The 18,592-nt window shown below is 51.0% G+C and overlaps 1 protein-coding gene across 6 annotated transcripts in view; it reads left to right on the top strand.

Moving 5' to 3' along the window:
• Positions 1–18,592, top strand: part of TSC22D3 (TSC22 domain family member 3) — a 60,528-nt gene that overhangs the window by 38,689 nt on the left and 3,247 nt on the right. Inside the window, exons 1-2 of one of the 6 annotated variants that reach the window (XM_070256847.1) lie at positions 13,243–13,428; positions 16,984–18,411. The exons of 4 other annotated variants lie outside the window; for them this stretch is intronic. In XM_070256847.1, coding sequence (XP_070112948.1) covers positions 18,290–18,411 — 122 coding nt within the window. In that variant the 5' untranslated portion in view covers positions 13,243–13,428; positions 16,984–18,289. Of the gene's footprint in view, positions 1–13,242; positions 13,429–15,000; positions 18,412–18,592 lie in introns of those variants that run through there. One more of the 6 variants, XM_003365834.5, reaches the window with a different exon arrangement.

Raw genomic sequence — 18,592 nt, 5'->3', positions numbered from 1 at the left:
GCCAGGAGCGGAAGTTGGTCTCTCTCCTGATTCAGAGCCCAGTACTCTTGTGTAAACCCTGCTCCATATGTTGGATGCTCTTAAACAAATCCCTGATTGGAATTCTTGGCCTCTTAGAGAAAAAAATAGAGTGAAGAAAAACCAATTCCAGGTAACTGAGGCTCCCTGGACCTTGGGAGGCTGAACCATGCTGGAGGGTGCCTGTTGGGCCCTTCAGCTGCAGGGCCTATGCTTGGGGCAGGGGCAGGGGCAGTAAGGGCTGGGGAAAGATGAGGAGTGTGTGTTCTAGACTCAACTAGGTCCTCAAATCCCAGCTCTAGCTGTATGACCTTGAGCTGGTCACAACATCCCTGAGCTTCTATTTCCTCATCTAGCCTCTACAAAAAAAAATTTTTTTTACATAGGGTTGTTGAGAGGAATACATGAAATAATGCACAAAAAGCACTTGGCACAGTGCCTGGTACAGAATCTTGTGACTGCTTCAGCTGCTGAACTTTGGGTCTCTGAGACCACCTTTGTCACCTCCATTATAGGACCAGCTTTCCCAGGTGGCTTCTCCAGAGAGTCCCACCTCCTCTTGACCTGCCTGCCAACATGGGGCCCCAGAAGCAGGCGGAGGGAGGGAGACAGGTGGCAGGGGCCAACAAAATGAGGCCATGAATTGCCACCCTGTCACCAGTTCCCTGGCAAGGCTTAGAAAGGTCACCTTTTGCTACTAATTTCCTCCTTTGGGAAGAGGAGGGTTGAAATGAAGGCCCTGAAGGAGCATTCAGATGAAAGTAAGGGGTTTGCCCCCACAATTTGGGAGAAACTCTCTCCCCAGTATTTGCCAAACCAACAGACATTCCAGCCAGGGGCACTGCCATCGCCTAGTATAGGAGCAGAGCTATTAGATCCGAGCTGAGCTGTGGTGGGTGTCATTTTCCAGCCCCTAGAAAATGCTCAGGGGCCCCTAATTCTGGGAAGGGAAACCCAAGTTTCCTCAGGTGAAGGGACTCTTGGGTGCGGCCCTTCAGAGGGAGCTGATTGCTTAAGCTGGGAAATTCAGAGGGTGCCCCAAACTGCTCCCAGCCTCTCGTCCCTGGGGGAAAGGTGAGGTCACCAGAGAAACTCGGTGGCACTAGGCCAGGGAAGCCTGAAATCTCATTCTAGCATGCAGGTCCTAGAGTTGAAAGAGCCCAGCCCATTCTCTGGGTTGAGAGGTAAAGGGGAAAATGGGTGGAAAGAGCAGGCGGGCACGGCCTGGCAATCTAGAGGTGGAGCAGGCAATTGCCTATCTGGCATGTTTTCAGGGGCCCCAAAGCAGGCTCCTCCCCCAAATCTCCCCCAGCATATGTCACCAAACAGTGGTGTGTTTCTTGAGCGCATGCTGGGTATTCTGCATTGTGTTCAGCCTGTGTAGCAAATTGTCAAGTTCAGTCATTACCGCCCTCCCTTAGTCCTTCCTCTTAAAATCTTTGATAGGAACGGACTGAAGTCAGGACTGGGAGAGCGGGGTCATTTGGCACACCGATGGCCCTGGGCAGAGACGGAGACAGAGTGGTAAAAGGCCCTTGCATGGTGAGGGAAGGCCCGAGGGCAACAGGATGGGGTTGGGAGGGGGGACGGGGGTGGTGGTGGCAGGACATGTTCTTAAAGCTGAGCGGAGGTGCACAAGAGACTAAATCTGGCTAAGGGCCAAGCCCTGGAGGAGAGACAGCGGATGGGAGAGAGGAAAGGGGCAGGCCCAAGGCATACTGGCGTTTTTTGTAAAGAGGGCTCCATCTGGGCCAGTCCTGTGGTTAAGTGGTTAAGTTCGCACACTCCGCTTTAGTAGCCCAGGGTTTCGCCAGTTCAGATCCTCGGCATGGACCTAGCACTGCTCATCAAGCTGTGCTGATGCGGCGTCCTACACAGCAGAGCCCGAAGGACCTGCAACTAAAATATACAACTATGTACTGGGGGGCTTTGGGGAGAAGAAGAAAAAAAAATGATTGGCAACAGATGTTAGCTCAGGACCAATCTTAAAAAAATTAAGAGGGCTCTACCACATAACCTGAATGAGTCCATCAAGCCAGCAGAGGGGAGACATAATAATCTCTGATATATGTCCAGGACCTTGCCCTTTAGAAAGCACCTCCTGTCCATCTGTCTGTCTGTCTGTCTGTCTGTCGCTGTCTCTCGCGCTCGCTCGCTCTCTCTCTGCCACACACACACACACACACACACACACGGTCTCCTTTAATTTTCCTAACAGCCTGCCAAGGTGGGCATGGGGTAATTACTCCCATTTGACAGATGAAGAAACTGAGGCTCAGAGAGATTAAGTGACTTGCCCAAAGTCACACAGACAGTTTTAATGGAAAAGATGGGACCAGAACTTTGGTCTCCTGACTCCCAGGGCAGCAAAGGCCAGAATTGGCCTAATGAGCATCCAGAGTATGGAGGCAACCAAATCTGTCTCTCTGTTCACTAATACCTGAAATTTCACTCTTAAAGATTCATTCTTTTGGATTGAAACTGTGGCCCCTGTTAAAACGTGAAAGGGTGCTGGAGGAAAGAGTTGGGGCATGGGAGAAGATCTCAGTACCTCAGTGTTCCTAGGAGAGGGCCCTGGCCATGGAGTGGGGCAGGGGAGGGGAGGGCAGGGGATGTGTTGGGAGGGGAAGGGAGGGGAGGGGAGGCAGGCAGTGCTGGCAAACTTTTCCCTTTTGCCTAAGGCGAATGGGCTACACGGAGAAGGGGGCAAGTCTGCCCAGCAGCGGGCCTGGGAGAGCTCTAATGGGTGACTGCACCAGAATTCTTGGAGGGAGGTGGGGGGAGGACTTCCATGTAGCCGTGGGGGAGTCGGGGGGGGGGGAGGCAGCCGCTGTACAAGGAAGCAGGTTGGCCGAAGAAGCTGGAATTGTGGAGGGGTGGGTGGGGGTGGGGGAGCTATTCAGGGAGCTGGCCTGGAGCCAAGGGCCAGTCCCAAGGGGGTGAACTGAGGCTTGAGAGCTCTGGGCCCCATTCCAGCTCCTGACCTTGAGTCACCATGCAACTCCGGCACTTTTCCTACCTCAGCCCAGACATCCATCAGGTCTGTTATCTTGGCTTCCCGTTTTACAGAAAACTGTGTAAAAGTTACTCTCCTGACTCCTCCTGACCGGCCCTGCCCTTCCTACAACCCTCACCACCCCCCATCCAGCATCCTGCAAGCCTCCTGGGCCTCATGGAAGCTCTTGCCTGCAGCCTTTGGTCCCAGAGGCTGCCCCTCCACAGTGCAGGCTGCCCCTGCACCCGATGGTCCTAAGGGCAAGGGCCTGAAGGCCTCACCCAACCTTTGGCCTGGGCCTCTCCACTCAGAGGCACGGCTGTAAATAGCTGCATGGGGGATCAAGGCTTGGGGCTATGAGAACTGAGAACAAGCATAGAAGTTACTTTCACCATTCATTCATTCAGTCAGTCAGTTATTCCATTTTTAAAGCACATACTGTGTGCCAGACACTGTTACAGGCCCTTGGTATATAGTGTCATGGAGCTCCTATTCTAAAAAGAGGTATCACTCATCAATTAAGCACCCAGATAAACATAAATTTGCACCCCTGATCCTTTCATTTTACATTTAAGGAAACTGGGGCTCGGAGTAGTTACAGGACTTTTCCAAGATTGTTCTGGTAGCCAGGGGCAAAAGCAGGCCAGCACCTAGGTCTCCTGACTACTATGCCAGTGGTCTTTGCAGCACATTCTGGAAAGAATATAGCACAAGTATAAGGGAGTACGATTCATCCCTCTGTGTAGAGCCAGGCTCACCTATAGTCAGAGGTGCAGGTGGCCTACCTGGCAAGATTTGAAGATCACTGAGGAGCAATCTCCCCCTCCCACTTTTGCCCTCTCCAGCTTGTTCTCTCCCCACCCCCACTCCCCACCCATGCCTAAAATGAGACCACTGACTGAAATCTGTGGGGTAAAGCCCCTGTGATCTGCTGGAGGAGAACCTTTTAAGCCATTACCTGCCATTTATGCAAACACACTTCTCCGGTTTGTCCTTTAGGATTGACCCAAAGGCTAGGTACGTTTGATTTGGGGGAGGGAGACTGGGAGTCTCCCGTAAAGGGGGCATTGCTACGGATGTCAGGGCACCCCCCTCCCCCGACGGGAGTGAGGGGCCCCATGAAACGCCAGGCAGCAGGAGGGCACAGGTCGCCTGAGGGGACAAGCAAGAGGAAGGTACCTGAAAAGGAAGCAGGAAAGTTCTGAAGACAGACTCCTGCTTCACTGTTTAGCCTGGGGGCCAACCTTGCACCAACAGCGTGGTTGGTGACATTTTGTTTCAAAATACATGTTTACATTCGGTCTTTCCTTATACTGGATTATACTGAGTCTTTTGTCCCTTCCCCAGCCTGGTGTCTGAGTCGTTTGTACTTAGTAGTGATTGCCGAGAAACCTTCCCTGAGCCTGATCAAGCAGTTGTCCTTCAACAGTCTGCCAGCCCCTGAACTGAAGTGTAGATCCATCCCATGCTGGCACGCAGGGGCGCTCCCCTCTTCCAGGGAATTGGAACAGAAAGCCTTTAGTCAATGGAAAGAACCAGCCCCCACCGGAGGGCTTCCCCACCCTGACCCTGATAAGAGCCTGTTTCCATTTCCCCTGCAGCTGTGACAAAGGGGCTTCAGTGGGAAGGGACATTCGTGCCTAGAATGCAGCCCTGCATGGAAATCTCCTCAAAACGAAGCGAAATGCCCAGCTAGAGACAGCCCAGAGCGTTAGAATTACACACCAGGGGTTCACATCTGGCCTTTGCCGCTTAGTAGCTGGGTGACCGTAGACAAGTCACTTAATCTCTCGGAGCTTCAGTTTCCTCATCTGCAAAATGGGCCTAATGATAATATGATACCCATCTCCTACTTTCAACTGTCCAACTCTTGACAAGGTTCAAAAGGCTAACGTATATAACGCTTTTAGCACAGTGCCCGCTAAGCAATTACTATGTGGGAGCTGCCGATGTTATTTGGACCAGACGTGGCTCTGAGTTCTCCCAGTGATAGGTGAAGACCTAACAGCTGTCCATCCCTGCCCTGTTGTGAAATTGAGGTTTTCATATGTCAGGTTTGCTTAAAGCAAGGCCCACCTGCAGGGCATTCCCTGTGCTGGTGATTCATGGGTGGGATGCATTCCACCCACCTATTTTAAGCTGTTCTACATTTTCTTCCCCCTGACATGGACTGTTTACACAGGGGAGGACAGTCCCAGTCAAAACAAGATGAAAATACACTGCTGGCTGGGAGCCCCAGGCTAACTGGTTTCAGGTCCTCTCCCAGCTGTCAGCGCCTCACGACAGGACCCCGGGGGTGTTGGGGGGCTGCCCAGCCCTACTCCCCTGCCTCCCTCCATCAGCCCAGCTCTGTCTGGTGTCAGGCAGTTGGCCTTCACCTGGTCAAGCCAGAGTGGGGCTCCAGGGATGAGGTTTTGCCAGAATTTTACGAGGGCAAGAAGGAGGGATGCTGAGGGGCAAGGGCTGCCCTGTCCAGCTCTGGTGTGAAGATTCTGTCTGCCGCCAGGGCCGCCTGGTGCACAGGCAGAGAAGGAACCTGCCAACAGAGAGTGGCGGAAAATGGCCAAAGAAAGCTCCCCCAGCAACCTGCCCTTCTGCCTGGCATTTCCTCCCCGCCTCCCCCCACCCCCACCCCCAGGCTCATTCCTTTGAGTTAGCAGGAGTCTCTTGGTAGAAAGAAATTACCCCGGGGAAGAACACGTCAACCTCCTATCAGTCACGGAGCCTTCCAGGAGGTCAATTTCTCACCTCTGCCAACTTATAAATGAGTAAGTGGAACTTGAGGAGGATATGTCTAGGGAAGATGCTTTGATGAGCAAGCAAATGAGATGCCCGTGGACAGAGAGCACTGATGATAAATGTCCCCAATAAGGTTTGGACATATCGTTGCTCCTCACAGGGTCTTCAAAACAGTTTGCTTGTGTTTACCGAGAAGAGCAGGAGAAAACAATCTCCTTGGTCATAAACTCTACTACTCTTTGAGCTGCCCACTCATGCAGTTTGCTTTCTTGACAGTGAGTCCAGGAATATTTGGGCATATTTGCCTGTCCCCTGAAAGCCCAAGGCCACCACTTAGCCAGAACCCATTGTGAGGCAGCACCCTACCAGTCTCTAATTAGTCAGCCCAGGTCACTTCTCCCAGAAGCCCCCCACAATTCGGACCACGCTGGGCAGGTCATCATGTTCCTTCTCTGAGTAAAACTAAACAGTTCCCTTTCTGAGAAAGACTCTTCATTTTAACAAGGATCCTCAAGACTTCAAACCCAAGGGTGACATTAATGGTGAGAATTTCCTTTATTTTGGCAAGCATCAGGATATTTTTAGTCAGGACGGGCTTTTTGCCCCCCCCCCCCCCCCTTGGTTCCAGTTATATGGCTGTCACTCGCTCAGAATCAGGCCTACTAGCCCCAAATCCCTCTTTGATGTTGCTGCCAGCTGAGACTTGGCTGCCCTACTCCCAGGCTTCATCACCCTCCACTGCTCCCTGTGGGTGCCTTGTTCCCAACTGACCCAGCCCCTCCAGCTAAAGATGGAAACTGCCCAAAGTCCCAGCATTAGTGGAGAACCAGGAGCACACACATGAGTGAATTATCCCTTTTATTGAAGAGGCTGGTCCTTGGTTCCAGGCCATTAGTGGCCACTTACTCAATTAAATTGTGTTTGGGTTGGGTTTCCCAAGTATGTTTGATTTTCACCGGTCCGTCGTGTTTTTAACTGCAGAGTTGCTCTCAGACAATGATTGTTCCAAGTTAAAATGTTAACAGAAGGCAAATTTGTGAATTTCCCTATAGTTCTTCCCACTGGGGCGATTAGCAAAGTTCAAACACTTACCCAAACCTTTTATTTACTTATTAAGCACATATTTACCACCTTGAGACTGTGTGCCAGGCACTGATCCAGACCCTGGGGGTTCAGTGGTGACTCAGATCAGCCCCTGCCCTTGCAGAGCTTGCATTCTAGTCTAGGAAGCCAATCAATGCTCACTTGAGACCTTGTGCACTGCCCACTCCTGGTCATGGTCTTATCTGACTGTGCCTTCGGTCCTGCTTGAACGACTAGAGGTCCTGCTGATTACTCACTGCTTGTGCCACTGGAGAGGACCTCAAGGCCAAAACATTACGCAAGTTACAAGTCCTATGTACAAGGAAGGATTGTTAAGACTTTCAAGAGACTAAATTTAAATGCTGAGTCCACTTTAACATTGATCCTTCAAACTATCCCCTCCCCATAAGCAGTATCAATAACTTGTGAAACCATGGAAACAAAAATTGGAACTGGACAGAAAGTTAGAAGCTCTAGACTTTGAAACATCATTGATAGGGCTGCTCATTTGGCGAGCCATTTGGCCAGCAGTGTCTGGGGCCCAGGGCCCTTACTCATCATGGAGCATGTATCGCATTCATGTGGCCCTTCTTACTCTCCAAGGAACCTGGCTATGCTGCCTACAGGATGTCCACCAAGTCTGGGAACATAGGCAAATATATATATATATATATATATATATATTGTTGTCAAGGACATCATCAGTCTGCAAAAAAATATAATAATATCTCTCTTTCCAGACTATAGGATGGCCATAAATATATATACTTGTGTGGTGTATATGTTGGGGAGGGAAGCATCAATCCCATTTCATGAATGAGGAGCTGGAAGCATAGGGGATTTAGAAGCCTTTTAAGCAGTCCCCCATCTGGCTAGTGGCTAAAGTGGAAAAAGAACTCTGGCCTTCTGACATATTGTCTTCCCACTTGACCAAGTTCACTTAGAATGGGTGCAAGAGCTGCATTTCTCAGGGAGCACCTCCCCTGGCATATGCACTAGGGTAGTCCCTCTCTGCTCTTCTTACCATTACTTTCTGTCTGAGGGCTCAAGACCAGCTCCGTGGGCCAGGCCCATTATTGCAGCAGCCTATTGTTGGAGAGAAATCGCCCGGTGACATGACAGATGCTTCTGGATTATCTCCCAACCGTGCTCAGGCCCGAGTGCCCCAAGATGTCCAACGAGTATCTGTGAAACTCCCTTCTTCTCCACTGCTGAGCTAGCAACTGTCTATACTTGGCCATTCCTCAGTTTCCATATTTACTTTAGCTCTTCTGCAACTCTGTCAACAAACTCCATGGTATTATTAGTTTTAGCAAATAACAGGATGTCAGAACTGTTGACCAGGATTTGTTACTTTGCTGTCAGAGCTCTATCCCAGGACATAGGGGCCAGTGTTCCTCTTATTTTTTAAGGTGTACGAGCTTTGGCAGGAGGCCTTTCCCAGGCAGGCCCACCGTGCTCTGCTCAGTCTATAGGCCTTTAAGGCAGCTCCGCCTGCAAAGACCTGGGCCCCTCTGTCTTGTCGGTACGTAGGCTTTTCAAAAAATCAATGCAAATACTTTGAATTTTCCATTTTTGTGCTTTACCCTTACAGTCTTGCTCTGGCCTTTAAAAGAAATCTGTAGTTGGTAAGGTGGCTTCAGAACTTAACATTCACGTTGTCAAGAAGGGTTGGGGGTGGTATTTTAGGCTGGCACTAAGAGTTTCCAGGCTTTTGACCCAAAATAGCTTTCTCTTCCCACCCCACCTCCAACACTGCCTGTTTCAAGGAGCAAGAGAAAAGGTTAAAAGGGCCACTCTGTTGCTGACAGGCAACCAGGAAGTCCAGGCCTTGGGGGAAACATAGCCTTTGTTTATTTAAGCCCCAAACCTAGCAGGCAGTGTAAATTAAACATAAAAATAAAATAAAATACGAAAACACAGGCCGGATGTGTACCACAGAGAGCAGTGAATTCCTCTTGGGAGAGGGGAGCCGGTCAGCCGGTCAGCCTCTGGGGCAGCCTCCTTGCCAGGGAGGGGCTCACAAGCAATGGGGATGTGGTGAGAATGTTAGGGGCAGGGGAGTGCGCAAGGCTTGGATGAGGGCGGGGATGGGCATGTTTGCAGAGATCCTGGCAAGTCTTTGTAGTCAGCCCCAGCAGGCTCCTGAGAGGGGAATGAGTCACACTCCTCCAGCCAACCTCGAAATGGACCCACGTTTGACCGGGCAGTGACCGCCACAGGGCTGGAGGAGAGCTGGCTTCTGTAGAAGGGAGGTAGCACTGGTTAATTGACCAAACTGTGCTGATGGAGAAAAAATAGCCCCTCCCCATTTTCTCCCTCTCCAAGGTTCTCCTCCCTTCCCACCCTGGGATGCCTGCCCTCCACATCAAGGCCCCAACCTCCCAGGCCAAGAGCTCCCACCGACAGCTGTGACGTGTCTTAGAAGCAATCTGTTCGTCAAAACAGAGAGGCAAACTTTGCCACAGATTGATTCATAAATCAGAGCAGGTTCGGGTTATCCTTCTAACAGCAGCTGTCATTCACGTTCTGATCTAGCTTTCAGGAGTGAGAGGAAGAGAGGTGGCTGAACAGTCAGCAGGCCAGAATATGCTGAACCCCATCAGAGTGTGTCATACGAGCGGGTCTTGGTGACCCTGGCACTACAAGGGCTCTTTAGATAGACCCTGTATTGGCTCTCACCTTTAGGTCAGTGGTTCCCAAAAGCAGATCCATGGGCTGGGGCCAGAAGAGCTGCATCCCATCACTTGAAATACCCTTCCTGAGGAACAGACCTATTCCACTGGATTTTCCAGGGCTCGAGCCCAGGACATCTGTATTCTCCACAAGCTCCCCCTGGCGATCCTGATCTTAAGAACCTCATCTGGACCCATTTCTATCCCTCAGCCCACCATGACGATTTACCTGCTGTGTATCCAGTTGTGTTCCAACGCTGGCCAGCCACTGACTACTCTCTTGAAAGTAATACGAAAATGTAGTTCATACCAAAGTACTCGTAACCGATAGTGGCAGAATTTGGCACTTTCCCAGGACTTTTTGCATTGGAAAAAAATCTTTCCTAATTCCTGAAAGTGTAAAGAACTCCAGGAGTGATCGTTAGAACCCAAAGGTATGACTGGGATGATGACGTTTCTAGGCACTGCAGTAGTCGGGTTGGGCACACAACTTGGACTGAGAGGAACTGTTTTCTCAGTGCCCTTCAGGTAGCCAGTCACATACGGCATCTACGCCAAGACTGGCTCTAGTTGGAACTGTCCTCATGCGGAGCCTGTGGGAATCATTTCTTAGGCGTTCATATGATTGATTGTACACAAATAGTGCTTGTTTATATTTCTATTTCATTTTCATGTGTGATTGACATCTTTGAAAACTGTGGACCTGGTGTACAGTGTGAGGCTGCAGGCTGATTCCCTCTGTAGCCACCTGACTGCCACTCCATGCTTCCCCCAAGATCCTGTCACCTATGACCCCTGCACAGCACACAGCCAGCTCTGGACGTCAGAGAGAGCAGTGGCCTTGGCTTTTGGCACTCTGACCTAGTCTAGAGAGTCTTGCCTTGCCATCTTTCTGTGTCCTGTGGCCTTCCTACCCTTTGTGGTCACGGGGAAGCTGGCAACAGCCGAGAGAGAGAGAAAGAGAATAGTGCCCTCTGCCTCCCTATCTCTGTGAATTAGACTTCATGAAACGCTGAGACAGTATTTGCATAAATGTGTGTGTGCTTCCGTGCTTCTCTTTCTTCCTGATAAGGTGTATGTATTCCTTGTCAGCAATTCTCAAATCGGGCTGGGCTGGGAGGCCTTCCTTAACCCCTCCCAGCACTCCTTTGAGTTCCCTAGCGCTGTTCCTGTGGTTGGGGGTGGGGGGTGGGGGGGCTGCCCAGGGAGGAGCTTGCCTTGTTTCTCTCCTTTCTTTCTGTCCTGGGAGTAGTGTGGCCCCTGCCCCCTCCCACCACTGCCCCCATCCCAGCTGGGCTGCCTTCTTTCCATCCAGGAAGCCTGAGGTGGGGGGGATGGGTGGAGAGCCAGAGGCCCTTTACGATCTGCAGAGCCCCTCTTCACAAGTCATAGAGTCCCACAACAGAGGATCAACGGGCTACCTCACATGAGCCTATGGTGAATAGCTCGGCTGTGAGGTAAGCGAGGGCCTCGAGTGTACTGTGTGAGGGCCTGGGGAGGCTCATAATCCTTACCCATCACGGCCCAGGAGCCCAAGCGCCTGAAAAGGCCAGCATTATTACCGTTGTTTTGTTCCCCAGGGAACATGTACCACTTCAGAGGTCACCCTTTCTATAGCGGGGCCCACAGTGCAGCCAGGTGCTCCACCTCGGAGCCCCTGGCCTCTTCACAGGCCCCTTGTCTGCTGGCTCTGCATCCCCAACAAGATCTTGGTTCTTGTCTTCCAAGCCTTGCCAATAGTCCCAAGTCCTTCACATACCACTCAAAGTAACCCTGGCAACTGCCAGGAAAAATGGCTTGGAATTTCAGCTCTTGGGTCTGCTCCACAGAGCAGAAGGGATGGGGAGAGGCCCTGCCAGTGTCTCCCTGGCTTGGATAGGCTGGTGGAGGGCTGGTGCAGACAAACATGGACAGTGGCCATCTTCTTGCTGCTTTCTTACTCAGCCCTTGAGAAGGCTGCAGTGGGCCAGGATTCCCAGGAGGTGGGCCATGACGAGGGGGGCTGTTTGCCTGCCTGAAGGTGCTCACTGGTCTGGGAGGGCAAGATGTAAAAAGGGTAAGACAAAAAGGAGCTGGCCAAAGAAGGAGTGCCAAGAGGTTGGCAGGCAGAAGTGACCCCCGCACTAAACATAGACCCCGTTCTCAGAAGGAAAGGACTGGCAACTCAGAGGGCAAAGACATGTGCCTTGTTCCCTTGGTTTACAAACCCCAGGGGTTATGGAAGAGAATTGGAGTGAGGGACCCTGGCACTGTCAGCCACGATGGCAGAGGAGCCTTAGGTCCCACAGAAACTCCAAGCTTCATGGCTGCGGTGTTTTCCCCATTTAGATGGGCACTGGCCAAAGGGCAGGGTGGGGGAACAAAGCACTCAATTCTGAGGAATGAAGTGATGCCTAGAGATGGCAGTGGTATGGCCTTCCCGGACCCCAGGGTACCCTCCTGAGCACCCCAAGCCCTAGGCTTTTTCCTGAAGCAAACATTTCACTGAGATCTAACCAGTAGGGACACTTCTGAATTTGCCAGAGGCCCAGGAAGGAAGGAAGCACAGTTTTTGACTCGTACTACCAGTTTGTCTGTCTGTTTTTAAATTTCCATGAAATGTGCCTTGGCTTTGAATAGGCATTCAATCAACGTTGAGTTTAATTGAGATGCGTTGAATTGAACTGAATGATAATGGCAACTAGTATGGGGAGGGGGAGGAGGAGGTGATTCCATTTACCAAGGTTAATTTTTTTTTAAAGACTGGCACCTGAGCTAACATCTGTTGCCAATCTTCTTTTTATTTTTCTTCTTCTTTTCCCCAAAGCTCCCTGGTACATAGCTATATGTTCTAGTTGTAGATCCTTCTGTCTCTGCTATGTGAGGTGCTACCTCAGCATGCCTTGGTGAGTGGTGCCATGTCTGCGCCCAGGATCTGAACTGGTGAAACCCTGGGCTGGCAAAACCCTGGGCCGCTGAAGCAGAGCGTACAAACTTAACCCCTCGGCCACAGGGCTGGCCCCTACTGAGGTTAATTTTACAATCTCTTTTTCAGGAATATCTATTTCAAACATGTAGATGGGTAATGGGGAGGGCGGAAAATGAGAAGAGGGCTTAGACAAATTATGGAGGTAAATTTTCCCAGCTGCAAGGCATGAGGGGAAGAGAGACGGGCATAAATATTGACACAAGGTTCATGAAATTTAAGATCCACTGAGCTAAACTGCATTCCTGGATAATGTTGCCAACACTTCCAGTCTTGCTGAGATGCCAGGACAAACCGCCTCCTCCCATACTTAACCACCAAAGTTGGGGCGACAAAGGTGATTTGACAAGAGCACTTTTTGACTTGTCTGAATGAGGGTGAGTGGGATGGAATGCCTTGTCAAAATGGGATTTGATTCTGCCTGTCATCCGTAGAGTCACTCAGAGATTGTTTGTGAAGCTCACATGGGACCCTGTCCGGGAGGGAGCTGAAAGGCACAATTCATTGCTCCTGCCATCATTCAGTGCGAGAGTTTGGCCCAAATCGGTTGCTAGAACTGCTTTTCCAAGAGAGTTTCCATTTCCGCCAGGATTCTCCTTGGGCTCCCTCCCACCGTTGCCTTCTGCATCTGCGTCGGCATCCTCCTCCCCGTTTTCCTGCTCCTCAAATTCGAGGTTGTGGGCCTTGGCCATGCAGGGCAGTTCACATGACCCACAGAGGATAAGACACTTTCTCTATCACTCTCTTTCCTTCTTGCTTTCCTCCTTCCGGACTTTGGGGATTTTCCATGAAGCCAAAGTAATGCTGTAAGTGGCAGCGGCCTTCCTGTCTATAGTCCTCCACACTAGAGTGGAACCAGAGGGGAAGAGAGAAGATAAGAGAGAAGCAACGACAAATTAAATGATGGCATTTCAGCCTCCTTATTCCCCCAGCCTCTTCAGAAAAAGGGACAAGTAAGTAATTAGAAGTAGACCGAGCTGCAGCCGGAAGGGGCCGCCCACAGTGGAGGAGTAGGTGGGAGGGCTGCTTTTCAGCCATCCCATTAACCGCGTGCTAACGCTTCAGTGCTCAGTATCCTTTTTGATTTCCTTTTCTAGCTCCTAACCCAGTGTTTGTTTTGTGGCTTATCCTGCACCTCTCGCATCGTGTCTTTTTCCGCTTCTTCTGACACAAGACCCTGTGTTTTGCTGGCAACATTGCCGAATCTTTGGGCGGAACATTCCCTGTAGAAAATAAGGAAGACTTGCCTATAAATAGTTTCCTTTGGGCTGCGTGGCACACAATGCTTCAAGTGTGACAAAAAGGGAAGTGAGATGTTCCCCCTCGTCGCCGCCCCCAACCTACCGCACCCACCCTGAGTCTGCTCCCCACCCCTCATCAGCGTGCTGAGATCCTGCCCACGGCTTCTGCAGCCCAGACTTCCCAGTCTCCGTCCCACTGTCCCGTGGGAACTGGAAGTAGGAAGGGCTCTTGTCCTAGAGAGTCTGGCTTTTGAAGTGGAACAGAACGGTGGGAATGCTGAGACACTTCTTCCAGCTCAAAGGGAAGAAGTTGGCTTCCAGGGTCTCCTGAAATGGAAGGAGTTGGCCCTGTCCTCATTATGCCATCCTCTGTCTAGAAGTTTGTCCCTGAGAGAGGGAGGGTTAGCTGTGTCAGTTTGATTGCAGAATCCCATGGCTACAGGGCTAGAGCTGAGAGCCGATGAAGGACCTGGCTCATCAGCTGGGCACTGTGGCCGCAGTGACTCTGGGTCCAGCTGTATCATAGGATGGAAGAAAGGGAGTTTGGAAACATTTACACATGTTGGGGTTTCTGGGCTACTGAATCTCTAGGTCACCGTTTCCTGCCTGGGGCCCACCCCCACAGAACACAAGGGCTCTGAGAGCCTCATGGATCAGCGCTTTACTCAGAAAAGCTAGATCAGGTCGTAGAGCTATGTTGTGCAGCGCAAGCTTCACTCACCGCAAGGTCTGATGCAGCTCTTCTGGGCTGAGGAATTTTCTGGTGCACCGAGGGTTAAGCAGAAAATCTTTTGGGTTCCTCCTAATTCTTCCCCCTCCTCCTTCTACCTGCCCATTTGAAACTGTCTCTACAGGGACATTTACAGTGTCTTTCCTCAGTGAGCGCTGAGATCCAGCCATTTTTTGCTGATGGAGGATCATAAGGCTCAGGGGCGATCACTTCTCGGGGCCATCTAGAGGTGCAGAGGAGAGGAGAGATTGGCTGAGTGGGGGCTGAACCTGGGCCATCTTTTCGAAGTTTTTTTAAAACTAAATCCCTGACATGAGCTTGTTTTCTTGTTGTTGGCTTCATTCTCCTAAAAGCTGAGGACAGCAGGAATGGGGGGTAAAAAAGAGTTAATTAAGGATGCCAGTTAGTGGGGCCCTAGGAACTGGAGGTTTGACTGGACTGGACTCTGATTATTATTTCAAGACTCCATACCTTATACAGTACATTGTGTACCCCAGGCCTACATAGTCCATTCTGGGAGCAACCCAGTTGAGTCGATATTTCCTATTTCCTAGACAGAGCTTTCTCCGAGGACTGCGTGGCTGCCTTTTGAAATGCTGTGGGTGAGCACAGACCTCTTAGAACCCTCAGTGGGACACCTTGGATATTCTTCCCGTCCCCCAGTGCTGCTCTCCCCTGCCGGGAGTGTCAGAAGAGCCAGCTGCACTCCCGGAGCTCAAAGTCAGTCTCTGGACCGCTCTCTAATAGTAGAGCTGCTGGAGTCCTAGGAGCGCTTCTCCTGGCCCTCACCCTTTCCTCCTCCTGCTCACCCTTCTGGCACCTCCAACCCAACCCCCAAGTGCCTTGACTCACTCATTCAACAAACCTACTCCCTGTCCCACTAGTAAGTGTAGTAGGAATAAACTTGGTCTCTAGGTCTGGAAGACGTGGGCTGGAATCCTAGCTCTACAATTTATTAGCTGTGCCACCTTGGGCAAGGTAGCCTCTCGGAGTCTCGGTTTCTTCATCTATAAAATCATTGTGACAGCGCCTATACCACAGGCTTTTTGGCGCAGCCAGCAGAGGGTCTGGCCCATAGCCAATGCTCAGTTAATGGTAGCTGTTAATTGTCAGTGGGTCTCAAACTCAGCTTATTTTTAATTGAAGTATAATTAACATACAATTTAAATGCAGCCTTGCTAACAAACTTAACCTCTTTTCCTTTCCCTCCCCAAACTACCTTGATTTCTCTGCCTCCTTCTCCATATAAGGGAATTTCCATTGAAGGAGCTGTTTTTTCTTCTGCTCCATGCCCTGTTTTCCTGGTGGTGTTTTTCCCTGCTAACTCAGCTTATCTCTCCCTTTTTCTCTTCATCATCTCCCTTGGAATCTTGGGGTAGGTAGCAAGAGTTAGTTTAGGAAGAATTTACAACCCAACGAAAGATCTACTCAGAGACGCTTCCTGGACCAAGAAAGCTGGACAAGCTCTATGTGGCATGGAAGGTAGATTAAGATAGCAGGGAATTCCAAAATCAATTATGCTCCTGATTTAAGAAGTTTTCTTTTTTCTCTCGGCTAATATTCTTGATGACCTATAAATACAGTCTGTTCTTTGCCCTGTCTGCTACACACAGCTTAGTGCAAACACCACGTTCAGAGAGCCAGTAACCTAAAGGTAACAGATTATCTTGACATTGGGATAGTCTCCCCCCTACACTGCGGTGAAGAAAAACCGTCCTGGGCTAGTACAGTAAGTTTGCTTGGATTTGTCAGCCCTTTGCAAATAGAATAGCCCTTAGACACCTATTGCCCCTGGTGGGATCCCATGGGGACCCCACATCATAGTGAAAAATGTTGGTTATTCAGTGGCATAACTGCACTGGCAGCCTAGAGAAAATCAAGGCCTTCAGACTTGGCTTAACCGGGGCCCTGGCAAGGGTGTCGGTGCCAGGCACCTGGTTAGGAGATATATCCTGAAGCAAATAATAATTACCTTCTTTGCTGATAAGAGGCCCTAGTACTTTTCCAACAGCATGATTGTATTAGGGTATTTCTTTGGACCACAGCCTGAATCACATACTGATTCGTGGGTACTGGCCCCGACTTCATCCAAACTATTGTATATGTGGTGGAACCCGATGTTCTCCTTATGGCCCTGAGTTGGTGTAAATACTATTCGGAGTTGCATCACCTGTCCCTTGTTCTGTCTAGGCCGCTCCTTCTTGCTGCAGTTCTGCTGCCGTCCACCAGGTGGCCTCACTTAGGATAGAGCAGGAGAAAAGGACCTCAAGCTTCTGATGCCTTTTTTTTAAGCCTGAGGCTGAAAAAAATGAAAATATATTTTGATGGAAGCATATGTAAATCCTACTAGGCAACAATCACCTCGTTTTCCTTGTGAACTTGGAATCTGTTCCTGAAATACCCTCTAACCCTGTGTATGGCTGGACCTATCATAGGGCAGGTGTTTTCCTGGGACGGTTTATATATAGCCTCAGTTGATAGTTTTGTTGCCTTTTGCTGTTTACAGGAAAGTAACAAAATCTTGTTTTTAAAAATAGGGGCATGAGGGGCCGGCCCGGTGGTGCAGCGGTTAAGTGCGCACGTTCCACTTCAGCAGCCCGGGGTTCGCCAGTTCGGATCCTGGGTGCGGACATGGCACTGGTTGGCACGCCATGCTGTGGTAGGCGTTCCACATATAAAGTAGAGGAAGATGGGAACGGATGTTAGCTCAGGGCCAGTCTTCCTCAGCAAAAAGAGGAGGATTGGCAGCAGATGTTAGCTCAGGCTCATCTTCCTCACAAAAAAAAAAAAGAGAGACATGAGATCCTGGATAATGTTGAATGTATTTTCCTTGCAGAGTAGGGTGTGGAGACCAAAGAGAAAAGGGCGGGCATCTTGTGGTCACTCTAGTGCCCACTCCCCTACTGTCTCCTCCCCACTTCCTCTGTCACCCACTTGGCCCCTAGCTGCTCCCTTGTACATGTTCCCCCACTCATCCGAGTTCCTGGACCCTCTCCTCTATACATGCACAGTGGCACGCAGATTAACTCAGACCTGTGCACGCACCCTGTGCATGTTACAGATCTCTGCATGTGTCAGTACACAGACAGATACATCCAAAGGAGGAGGTGAGTGGATAAGGTGCTGGGGTTGGGGGCAGGCCAGGAGGCCAGCTGTCTAAGTGAGGGGACATTCAGGTGTGTGCAGGACAGAGGATGAGAAGGCAGCCGGTAGGAAGAAGGTGAGGCTCCTGATGGTGATGCTGAGTATCCAGGGGGTGTGGTAGGCGATAGCATTGCCAAGCCACGGGGGTACGCTGGCTGACACCTGAAGCAGCGCTTTTAAAACCAGCCCCACCCTCTACTGAACGCTTTCTACCTCCTGTTATGGCATTCGTACTTATTGCTCTAAGAAATCAGCTCCAGTTTGGTTTTTACCAATCTCCAGAGCCCTCTTTGTAGATGCCAGTTGGCACAAGAAAGCGCTGAACTGTTTACAGTCCCAGCCTAAGGTTCAGGGAGGGGATGTGGTTTAACTGGGCCACAAAGCGGTACAGGACTCATTTGCATGGCCCCTGACGCCATGTGACGCAGCCGGCTCCTCCTATATAAAGAAGCAGGAGCCGAAATATCTCTGAGTCTGGGTTGGACTGGCGGCTGTGGAGTTTGTGACACATTAGGTGACACCCCTCGAGTCACTTCCCTTCAACTCTGGAGTGCCTGCCTGGCTTTGGGTCCGCTCGGCAGCCTTCGCCCCCCTCCTAGCCCCAGGGCCAGACGCGCAGAGCCCAGCCCCGTGCAGCGCGCCAGCAGCCGCGGCCGCCCAGCCCGCCCAGTCCGGCCAGAGCTCCCCGGCAGCCCAGCCATGAACACCGAAATGTATCAGACCCCCATGGAGGTGGCGGTCTATCAGCTGCACAATTTCAACATCTCCTTCTTCTCTTCCCTGCTTGGAGGAGATGTGGTTTCCGTTAAGCTGGATAACAGGTAATCACTGGCCCCAGCTCCCCAGCTGGGGCGCCCGCGGGGGCTGGGCTGCGAGCGGGATCTCAGAGCGAGCCGTGCGCTGCCGGTCCCCGTTCCCCGCGGTGCAGCATCCTGGGAAGGGGCGGGGGTATGGGACGCAGGAAGGGGGGCATCACCGCCGCGCTGGGATCCGCCGTCGGAG

Source organism: Equus caballus, chromosome X (assembly GCF_041296265.1).
Source record: "Equus caballus isolate H_3958 breed thoroughbred chromosome X, TB-T2T, whole genome shotgun sequence".
Taxonomy (NCBI): domain Eukaryota; kingdom Metazoa; phylum Chordata; class Mammalia; order Perissodactyla; family Equidae; genus Equus; species Equus caballus.
Note: the sequence above shows the minus strand (reverse complement) of the source record. Positions and strands in the feature narration are given on the sequence as shown.